Here is an 11,889-nt window from a genome sequence, read left to right on the forward strand (position 1 = left end):
AAGAAAGAAAGAAAGAAAGAAAGAAAGAAAGAAAGAAAGAAAGAAAGTTTCCTTGTTCAAAAGTCTATATACGCCCTTCTCAAAAGCAGTAATCCTGCCAGCTATTCCTCAATGACAGTTGTACTCTAACCAGATCTTTGACCCAATCATGTGAAAGCGTTAAATCTCAGCATACAAGTTTACTGAGATATATACTTTGGTTCTGGCTAAATTAGATATTCACTTTTTTAATTTGCAAGTGTTTTTAAAAATAAAAGTTTTCTTAATTTTAAAAATATTATATATCAAACATAGGAAAATAGTCTGAAAATGCATGACGAATAGAAACATGTTTTACCTGTCTGAGTACACTTAAAGGGGGGAGGTGTTTGTGTACAGGCACATCATAGTATGCATAAAAGTGTCAAATATAAAAGCCAGAACTTTGGGTGTCAGTCAGTTATCTTCCAAACTGAGACAGGGTATCTATCTCTTTACTGTTTGCAACTATGTATATACCAGGAGAGTTGTCAAAGGACTCTGTCTCTGCCTCCTACCTCCCCGTAGAAGTACTGGGATTAAAGATATGAGGTTTTGCCACAACTGTACATGGTTCTGGGGGTTCAAACTTAGGTCCTTATACTTGTACAGCACGTGTTTTACCTACTTAGCCATCTTCACAGCCCCTATGAAGAGCTTTTAGCATGCTGACTAACACTTAAGGAAGTTTGACCCACATCATTTATCAAGCCAGTTCGTCTAACCCACCATTTGTCCATTGAAAAAAGGCATATCCTACTCTTCTGACATAGTATCTTTTGCTATAACTAAAGCCATAAGACTGTAACTTTAAAAAGTTAACTCTTACTACTATTACATACTTTAAAATTGTTTTTGAAGCAGATAAAACAGAAGTATTGAGTCCATGCCAGATAAAATTTTCTTAACTCTAAAAAACCAACTACTACTATACCCATGAATCAACAAATAGTTCAAGTATGCTAAAGTGCATACCACAGGTACTCTAATGCAACGGTATTGTCAAGGTCATTTTTCTCAAAATGTTTTAAGCAGAATGAAAAAAATTTAATTATAGGAGCTGCTTTGTCTATTGCATCCAATTTCCAGGTTAATGTGCTATGCTTTGCATTAAAACTTGTTCTGTATTGATTTATAATGTCAGTTCTGCAGCTTCATTCAATTAAAACAATGTCAAGACGCTTTCAAAGAAAATCATTTCAAACAGCCTCAGCTAAGTGCAACTTGAAGAACCAACAGAAGGGAAAGAGAAGAAAAAGAAAAAAGAAAACCTCATTAACCTTGCTGTTTAAGCACAGACCTCTGCTCCAGCTCACCCACCGTATCTCTGCCAAGCGGCATGTTCGTCTCTAAGGGTTGAACAACCACATCTAATCTGTTCATTTTTGCTCCCTACATTTTAAATAGAGTTGATAAGATTTTTCCCAGTGACAAAATATAAACTGTGAAAACTCCAGGAACTTCCTTAAAGAGTACAAGTGAAAACAAACCCTCCTTGTGAGACATTATCCAAACAAATGACTGATTAAAACCTGAATTCCCAAAAGCATCTCAGGATCACTTTTAAGAATCGCTAGACAGTAATCTCTGCTTAAAATGTTTGGAATCAAAAAGTTATAAATTTTTGGATTTTAAAGTTATAAAAGAACATGCAAATTTTGGGTTGCTTTTTTGTACAAGAGATAATCTGAGGGCTACAGAGACAGCTCAGCAATTAGGAGCAAATAAAGCTCTTTCAGTACCCGAATCTGGTTCTTAGCACCACGGTCTGACTACTCAAAACTGTAATTCCAGCAACAGGGACTCAGACCTTCTCTTCTGGAATCTAAGGTCACCTGCACTCACATGTGCTCACACACCAACTCCCATAGACACATACTTAAAAAAAAAAAAACAACTTAAAAGGATGTTTCTTTTATATAAAAAAAAAAGGTTTTTATAAATACCTAGCCTGTTTATTATTATTAACACTGGTATTACCTTAGTGCTGGAATTAAACCAAGAGCTTCACACGTGAAAGAAAGGCAAGCACTCTACTACTAGGCTATAATCCTAGCCCTACATTTACCATTTCTATAATTTTAACTAGATATTTTACAAACCCTTACATTTTACACCACATAATCAACAGAGTAGAAATTAAACACACCCAATCAAAAGAATGCATATGTATGTACTTGTTGCAGAAAACGAAATGTGGTCACCTCTAATCTAGATAACAATAGAGCTTATTTTGGATAAATACTTACCAGGGTTAAATTTTTTAGCCAAAAATATCTAAATAAATATATCAAGATATCTTAGAGAAGGCTCAGGGGAGTGAGTATGTCTTATCTCATTTATAAATTCATATTAGTTCTGGATAAGTAGCCCAAGGTTTCCTGGAGAAAGGGCTACTTTACACAACTTAAGAAGCATTTAATAAACCATTCATATGCCATTTCTAAACATTTGTGTTTATGTCCCATGACTCCAAGTGCTATGGAATAAAAGGCTTCTTACCAAACTATTCAAGACACTAAAAGTAACTCCTACTACAAAGGAAAATTGCTAAGCAGTTAAAATTATATATATATTTTAAAGACAAGGATTCTGTGCATAGCCCTGGCTATCCTAGAACTCACTCAGTAGAGACTAGATGGCCTCAAAATCAAAGGTCCGCCTGCCTCTGCCAATCAACTGCTTGCACTAAAGCCACACCTGGCTTAAGAACAAGACTTTAAATTGGCATATAAATTAAGATATCCTAAACTAAGGCAAATCTTCACTCAGATGCTGAAACAATTCAAAACAGACTTGGGCAAGACAGGTGATTTTTTTTTAGAAGCAAAATATGTAGGTTAGAAAATAAAATTGAGTCTACAAGGTTTTATGCAACAAGCAGATGAGAGTTATCTATTACACTGTGTGTTAAAAAAACATTATACACAAAGCCTTATAAGCTTCTTAAGCTTTATTTTTGCTGTTGCTCCTTTATTCAAACCTCTAAGTAACTTGTTATTCTAAGTATCGGGTACCTCTAAGTTTTCTCCCTGTCTTACTTGCCTTGTTCCTTTATTCCTACCCAAAACTCAAGACTCCTCTATCCACTCATCCCACAGTAATAAACACAAGTTTCTTTCTGTGATTCCCTTGGAGGGTTCTTGAACCCTAAAGACAGGTTGTTTTTTCCCTCCTCGCAACAATCTTGCTTGTTCCTCTCACAGCCCTCATCAAAGAGCTTTATGATAATCTTGCAGGTCATTCCTGAAGTTAGAAGCAATCATCTAGGTTTGCTAAACCTACCATGCTTTTACACAATATAATACAAGCTATAAATACATAATGCATGCATGCACACGCGCGCACACACACACAGACACATACATACAAGCAACAAACAAACATTTTCAGACAATGAAAACAATAAACGGAGTGTCCCTAACTTGAAACACAAAATCCAAAAAGTTTTAAGTATCAATAAGCCACTCTCCTCACCCCCAGGGGGGAAAATCTTTTGAATTTTACAGCACTTCAGATTGGATAACCCTAACACAGTCAAACTTATGTAAACATTCATTCGAAAATACTCCAAACAGCTGAAATCTGAGAAAGAAAAAACTGATATTGCCAACAAAAAAATGAAGCTGATTTCATTCTCATAGTAAAGATATTTGTGAGATTTTAATTTATAAAATAAATAGGAGACCACTAGGAAACAGCTGATGCCACAGGTCTAAACATAAAAAAGCGAAGAGCATAGAAATAAATAAATAAAATAGGGTCCAAAAAGATTTAAGAATGGTTAACTTTTAAAGGCTTAAATAAGTATGACAAACTTTTAAACCAGAGAATGCAAACAAACCTTCAAAGGAGACAAGTGAAGCAAGAAACAAGAAAAAGAAACTAAAGACTACTATGAATAATTCTAGACAAAGAACAAGATTACAAAGCAGTTCAAAAGTTTCCAATAAAGGAAAGCCTAACGACTAGACAAAATTCCAAATATTTAAAGAAATAAACTAATCTGCCCCAAACTCTTCTAAAAAACTGAACAAAAAGCATTCTCTCAAGTTCTCCCTTTAAGAACATTACTCCACACCAAAACTAGATTAAAACACACACACACACACACACAAATGCAAAGGTTGCAAGCTAGTTATCGTTGATGAAGAAAGATACAAAACTTCCAAGTAGTATCACTCTTAATGGATAAAATCTGAAGTTATGCTCTTCTAGGACTAAGGACAACTCAAAGATGCCCATTCTGACCATTTCTATTCAACATAGCACTATAAGTCTTAGCCAGACTAATTAGGCCAAGAGAATGAAATTTAAAGTATCTAATATGTGTGTGTAGAGGGAGGGTCATCTCTCTTTTGCAAAGGGTATGATCTTCTATCTATTGGAAACTTTAAAGACTTCTTTAAAAAACAAAACAAAACAACAACAACAACAAAAACCTTAAAATAAATCCAAAAGTTGCAGGATATAAAACAGCATACAAAAAAAAATCAGCTTACTTGTCTATGAATTAGCAACAAATAGCCAAAAGAAAAATTAAAGGGTGGAATCATGACTCGGTGCTTAAGAGCATTTGCTGCTCTTCAGAGAACCTAGGTTCAGTTCCCAGCATCCACATGGTAGCTCATAAACATCTATTAACACCAGTTCCAAAAAAATCTGACACTTTCTTTAGAACCCCTTGGGCACTAGGCAAGATGTGGTGCACAGAAGTGTGTGTGTGTGTGTGTGTGTATGTGTAAATAAAATGAAAAACACTCATACATATTACATTGAATTAAAAACTCACAAAAAGAGAAAAATTAGGAAAGTGATCATCAAAAGAATACTATCACATACTAATGAGTTCAAGTAATAAGCACTGGAAAATGTACACACTAACCAGAGTAGTCTATAGAGTCAATAAAACCCCTATATGAAATCCCAACTGCATTTTTTGTTGTTGTTTTTTCCGAGACAGGGTTTCTCTGTGTAGCCCTGGCTGTCCTGGAACTCACTTGGTAGACCAGGCTGGCCTCGAACTCAGAAATCCGCCTGCCTCTGCCTCCCAAGTGCTGGGATTAAAGGTGTGCGCCACCACCGCCCAGCTTGCATTTTTCTAACAGAAAAAATACTTGAAAACTTGCACAATGTATACCTGCCCCTTACACACATATGCAACTTACCACATATTAGGGAAAAAAAATAAAGAAGTTCTGATATTGGCCATGATTTTTACATATAATGTGGGGAGGAAAAAAAAGCAAGCAACCAAAATCAAACCCAAATGGGATTAACAAAATAAAATAAATAAAGAACAAAGCAGGAAACATTTAATCAATTATATTCTAAAGACAGTAATTAAAATAATGTAAAACTTAGCTTTTTTTTTTAAATCATAAAGACTAATGAAGCTCAGAAATAACACAAGTAGTAATGGTCAAATAATCTAACCAGAATAAGAATGTCAAGCATCTACACACAACAATAGATCAAGGAAAATTCATTAACCAGTTTGGGTGTATATACCAATCAATAACTTGGATTTCTACATCCAAAATAAAGAAACTGGATTTTCATCTTAGGCTACACACAAAAATTAATGTTCAAGTCAGAATTAAATATTTGAGTTGAAATTGTAAAATTTTCAAGTTTTCTAAGAGGTAGATGGCTCAGTAAGTAAAGCATTTGCCCTGAATGTACGAGGAAGGACTGGAATGAGGGCAGTAAAAGCCTATTTAGAAACCAGATGGGTTTATTAATCCAACTGTGATCTAGCAATTGGGAAGCAGAAACAGGAGAACCCTTGAGCTTGAGGTGCTAATGTCTGGCTAAATCCATGACCTCTGGATTCAAATGAGAGGACATAACTCAATAGGTAGTGAACAATCACAAAGACACACCTCTGCCATCAACCTCTGCCAACCACATGCATGTGCACACAATGTATACCTGCCCCTTACACACATATGCAACTTACCACATATTAGGGAAAAAAAAATAAAGAAGTTCTGATATTGGCCATGATTTTTACATATAATGTGGGGAGGAAAAAAAAGCAAGCAACCAAAATCAAACCCAAATGGGATTAACAAAATAAAATAAATAAAGCTTACGCACAGGAAAGGAATCATTAAGCAAAATAAAAAAATAAACCACAGATTAAGAAGCAATACCTTCAACCAATCCATAGATAAGAAATGAATATCCAGAACACTGTGTTCAGAACCTAATACAAAACAAAAAGTAACAAAAAAAATCTTGACTTCAAAATAAACATGCAAAGGTCTTAAGTATAGTCCCTCTGCAGAAGACAGAAATCTCTTGTCCAACAGATACAAGAAAGGGTCGCTTACATCATTAATCAACACACAAAATCTCACACTGGCTGGAATAATTTCTACAGATTATACGTTAGCAAAGATATACAGAAGAAGAGAACATGGGTTCCCTACAGACGGGGATATGCATAAGTACAACTGCAACCAACAATACACTCTTAGGGAATTCAATCTTCTTCTCTGGCCTCCAGAAGTATTGCATGCACGTGGTTTACATGTCTGCAAGCACAACATCTTTACACATAAAAATAAAATTTTTAGAAAGTTTTTAATTGATGAATACATTCTGGCTTTTCCAACAATTTACAAAATGGCCCTAAATACTTCTACCATTTTATATTATATATTTATATGAGGCTCTACAATTAAAGTGTCAACTAGCTCTGAAAAACATAAAAGATGTTCAATATCTGCAAAATAAGATAAGTAGAGAAGAGTTAACTCTTATTGGGTACATAAGTATGTGTGCATGCATATACATACGCACATTTATGAAGTGGCCAAAGACTAACTTTGGATGGCTTCAAGAATTTGAACGCTAGGCTCTCCAGATGAGATCTACAAAATTTCACCACTGATGTTCTCTCTCAAGGCTCCTGGGTTCCCATCTTATATATAATTTCTTGAAATGTCCTACAATCGTTCAATGAAGCCCTATGGCAAAATTATTCTAAATTGTTTATATATTTGTACATAAAACTATTTATAAAAATAGAGTAAATATATAAACTAAAGCTGTACTAAAAAATCCAGGTTGTGACATACCAAAAATCCACCCCTCATTAACTCAATTTAAGACATTTATACTTAATCTATCAACTAATATCTGAATAACAACTAGTGGACTTAAAAAACATTTTAACATTAGAGTCATTCTTTATTTCATTTGTGTCCAATAGGTGTTCTCAAATATAACAGCCATTATTTTTCCTTTACATAGTCAGTAAAAAGTAGATGGCTATTATGTGACTAACAAAATAATGGCAGCGAATTAACAAAGGTTCTTGTTTTATGTACAATATATTCTGCTAGGACAGTGGTTCTCAACCTTCCTAATACTACAACCATTTAATACAGTTCCTCATGTTGTAATAATCCCCATCGATGAAATTATTTTTGTTGTTATTTCATAACTGTAATTTTGTCACTGTTATGAACTGTAATGCAAATATCTGGAAAGGGTCATTCAGAATCCCCACATTACCCCACAAAGGGGTTGTGACCCACAGGTTGAGAACTATTGTGCGAAGGAGAAAGAAAAATAAAAACAATAGGTAACAGTACCCTAGTTATGAAGTGTAGGTGATAGAAATTGGGGGTTTGGGGGAGGAGATATACAGAACCAGACAGCTTTTAGGATAACTAGTCAGGGAAGCCTCTGTAAAGTGTTATTTAAACTCAAACACACTTAAAGAAAACCAGCAGCCAGTCACAGTGAATGGTGTATAAATGACAAAGATCTTGAATCTGGGAATAGATATGACTTGTTCTCAGAGCCAAAGGAAGGCCAATAGGATTACACTGAAGAGAAGTGAAAAAAAAAATCACTTAAGATGAAAGCAGAGAAACAGAATCAATTTTATCATACAGAGTTTTGTAACAAAAGGCAGAGCCTGGAGGCAGTTCAAAATCAGCAAGTACAGGAGACTTCCCAACAAGATACTACAGACTGGTTGAGCAACTGACTAATATTTGAGGGGAAAGGAGGAATCAGACTAGAAAGAGTCCTTCTCAGAAACTTTAGAGCTGGAAGCATCCATAACGGCCAGCACTCTCACACAGAAAGAATAACATGGTTCCAGCTATGAACTCTGTGGTCAGAATGAAGACTATCAGAGTCGTACTTCATTTTTAAGATTCAGGACAAAAGTCTTCCCACAATTCCTGATCTCTTTTTGAAATTCCAAGTCTTCAGCATGATTATTTTCCAAAGAGACAGCAAAATTCAAATGGAAATATACTTTAAAGAGAGAACAATTAGGCACATAAAATTATTCCCATTTTTAATTTCATACACAATTCTTTTAAAGCAGCTGATAATACTTAAATTTACTCAAAAGTTATCTTTCCACATATTATGTGAAGCAGAAAACCATGAAGAAAACAACAAAATATACTTACATCGGGGTATTCTTTTACAGGCACATAAAGTTTCTCTTGTAACTGAACAATGGGTCCCACAGCGTCAGGCAATTCTGCACTCCTTTTCTCTGTACTGCCATTTAATGTGTCATTGTACATGTCTTTCCGTACTCTGCTAATTTCTGTTAAAAGTAAAAATTTTAATTGTGTTAGACAAAAAATATTCTTGCTAATCCGTTGGGGGGGGGGGTTGCTTCATTGATAAAATGTTAACACTCTAGTGAGGAGCTGTCGACCTATCCTGTCATTCTCTGGACTGAGCCTGCTAACAAGACAATAGCCTTCATTTCCACCACAAATCAAATTTATACTAGCCAAATTTCACATCTTATTAAAACTAACTTCCGAGCAGACTCTTAGCCATCATCATACAGGTTTAGTTTACCTAATATTTTCAAGCTTAAAAATGATGCTAGTCATTTTAAATTATAGTCTTAGTTATATAATTGCCATAAAAAACACATGAGATAAAAAGTTCTTTTTCCTTCATAAATAATCTGCCTTAGTAAGATTTAAACTGGACACCACTTTATTGAATGATTTGCATATCTTTAATTCACTAGATGCTCACAGACTAAATACATATCAAGTTTCGCCAAAGTCTGAGTATAGTGTACATATTTAGCAGTTAAAGCTATGAAAACAAAACAGCAGACTGACAGAACTGAATAAACCCCGAGGAGAACACTATTCCAAGGAAGAGAAAAACAGCACTTAATCAGAACACAAAAGGAGGTGCAAAGGAAGATAGTACCAAGCAAGCCGAAGTGACCGGACGCTATGGAACAAGCGGGAAGTAAGGACGAACGGAGCCTTGGACTAGACCACAAAGGCAGGGCTAATCAAAGGAGTTTCAAGGGAAAGATGGTAACAGAAAACAAACCACACTGGGTTAACAGATAAAATATAAATAAAAAAAAAAAAAAAAGAAAAGATAACCAGAATCAATGACCTTTACCTCCCCCCCAAATTATCTGCTTAATTCTTAGGTACAAATGTATTTTTGAAAAACATGAAAACTAAATTTTAATAAATCAAATCTTATAAAGAAAATAGAGTATTCCATAAAATAGTTAATCAGCTTCAGCTATATTATCAGCAGATAGGCTTGCACACTAGGACATACATCATTACAATAAGATATTCCATTATTAAGGCTGGCTGGATGCCTACATAACTATCTTTCCATTTTAATAGAGTAATGCCTCCTTAAGAAAAAGGAGAAAAAATTTTTTCACTCCAGTAAATACGTTCCAAAGTATTCATACTAGGAAACTCCCAAATATGAATGCACTGTAATTTTCCTAACTAACTCAGTTTTGTTCAGTAAAAACCACAAGAAAAAGGTACAATCCAAGTATTCTTAATCAGGTATAAAATCATTTTTTTAAAGATTTATTTATTTTATGCATATGAGTACACTGTCATTGTCTTCAGACATACCAGAAGAGGGCGTCGGATCCCATAACAGATGGTGGTGAGCCACCATGTGGTTGCTGGGATTTGAACTCAGGACCTCTGGAAGAGCAGTCAGTGCTCTTAACCGCTGAGCCATCTCTCCAGCCCCAGGTATAAAATCTTAGCCATTCAAAGAATTACATACTTTCTTCTTCATGATCAGCACATAGAATCAAAGAATATATTGGATAAGGCTAAAAGAAGATTTGTGCCACCTTGCCAACCCCTCTAAAAATTATCCTTATATTCCTAATATTTAGTTAAACTAAAATTACACATATATTCTTTAGTTCATGTCTCTAGATAAAAGTATTGGTATTAATTTATTATTATTTAAATTTCTTCACAAAGTAACCTATTTTTGTGAGGACATGAGCACCAGAATAAAAATTCACTAATAACAGCCTTTTAAAAACGACACACAAGTAATACTCAACTGTGGGTCAAGACTCCCTAGTGGTATCACATATCAGATATCCTGCATATCAGATGTTTACATTACAGTTTGTAACAGTTGCAAAGTTTTAGTTACGAAGTAGCAACAAAATAATTCTATGGTTGGGGGTCACCATAACATGAGAAGCTGTAGTGAAGGATCACAGCATTAGGAAGGAAGGCTGAGAGCTCTGCTAGAGACATGGTTTAGTGGTTAAGAGTACCTGTGGTACTCTTACCATGGTTCAGTGGTTCAGGGGCTCTCACAATTGTAACTCCAGTTCCATGGAACCTGATCCCCGTTCTTGAGCTCCTCAGGCACCAAACATACACATGGCTCTAATACAAATGCAGACAAAACACACATACACATATTCACACACAGAGCGTGAGGTGGGGACTCAGTGGGTAACAGCATGTACTCTTACAGGAAATGAGTTGGGTTCCCAACACAGACAACAGGCATCTAACAACCCCCTGTACCTCCAGCTCCAGGGGAATCAAACACCTCTGGCATCCAGGCACACCTATATTCAAGTACACATACTAACATATTCGCTCACATAATTAAAAGTAAATCTTAAATAAATGAATAAATAAATAAGTAAAATTTGCATAGAATATAAATGGAAAGGCTCTAAGTAGGACTGACAAGCTAAAAGAGAAAAAAAGGACACCACAACAAAGTGGAGGGCCAGGAGGATGTAGGTCATCGATGGAGGCCTTTAGTTCAATTCTCAGCACTGAGGTGGGACATGGAGGATGGAGGGTGGGGGGAATGGTATTTGCTGCTATAGATAAAAACACAGTTTCTAAATCTAAAAAGAACAGCAGAACCACAACACAGTGAGGGGTTAGAGACGTGGTAGAGTGGCAAGGTGCTCACAGCATATGCAAGGCCCTGGATTCAATCTCAAGGGTAGGGCAAGTTTGCTATTGCAGGAAACAGTTCAGTGTTTGAAAATTTATTTTAAAACAATACTGTATTAACTATGAGAATTTCATTCAGCTCATTTTGATTACACACACACACACACACCCTCCTCCCAGATTCAACCTTCCTATCCACCTAACTTCTAGGTTTTTGGTTTTTTGTTTTCTTTTCTTTTTAACATATCAAGTACAATATGTTACCCAACTGCTTCTTGGGAGTGGGACTTGCCCTAGTAAGTGACTGACCTATCATTAAAGAAAATCTTCTAGAAACTATCAAATGCCAATAGGCCCTTAACTTGTGATGAGATTTGGTCCCCACTATTCCTCCTCTATTCTGGGATTCTGTCTGGCTTAAGCTATCACAACTGCTCCAAGTTTATAAGTACAAAGGCTCTGTTGTGTCAGAAAACACTGTTCCTTAAAGCACTTAGGGAGGGATCCATGGCTCCAGCTGTATATGTAAGAGGGTGGAGGGCCCTGTCCGGCATAGGTGGGAAAAGAGATCCTTGGTCTCGTGAAAGCTGGACGCCCCAGTGGGTGGGAATTTGAGGGTGGGAAGGTGGGAGTCGGGGGGGGG

At 35.8% G+C, this 11,889-nt stretch overlaps 1 protein-coding gene across 4 annotated transcripts in view; it reads right to left on the minus strand.

Annotated features, from left to right (window-relative positions):
* The window catches only part of Qki (QKI, KH domain containing RNA binding), a 111,828-nt gene that overhangs the window by 69,332 nt on the left and 30,607 nt on the right, over positions 1-11,889 (minus strand). For all 4 annotated transcript variants that reach the window (XM_028772724.1, XM_028772723.1, XM_028772726.1 and 1 more), the window contains exon 2: positions 8,463-8,605. In XM_028772724.1, the coding sequence (XP_028628557.1) occupies positions 8,463-8,582 (120 nt within the window). In that variant the 5' untranslated portion in view covers positions 8,583-8,605. The remainder of the gene's footprint in view (positions 1-8,462; positions 8,606-11,889) is intronic.

The sequence above is a fragment of the Grammomys surdaster genome, unplaced genomic scaffold (assembly GCF_004785775.1).
Source record: "Grammomys surdaster isolate TR1022 unplaced genomic scaffold, NIH_TR_1.0 218, whole genome shotgun sequence".
Classification (NCBI taxonomy): domain Eukaryota; kingdom Metazoa; phylum Chordata; class Mammalia; order Rodentia; family Muridae; genus Grammomys; species Grammomys surdaster.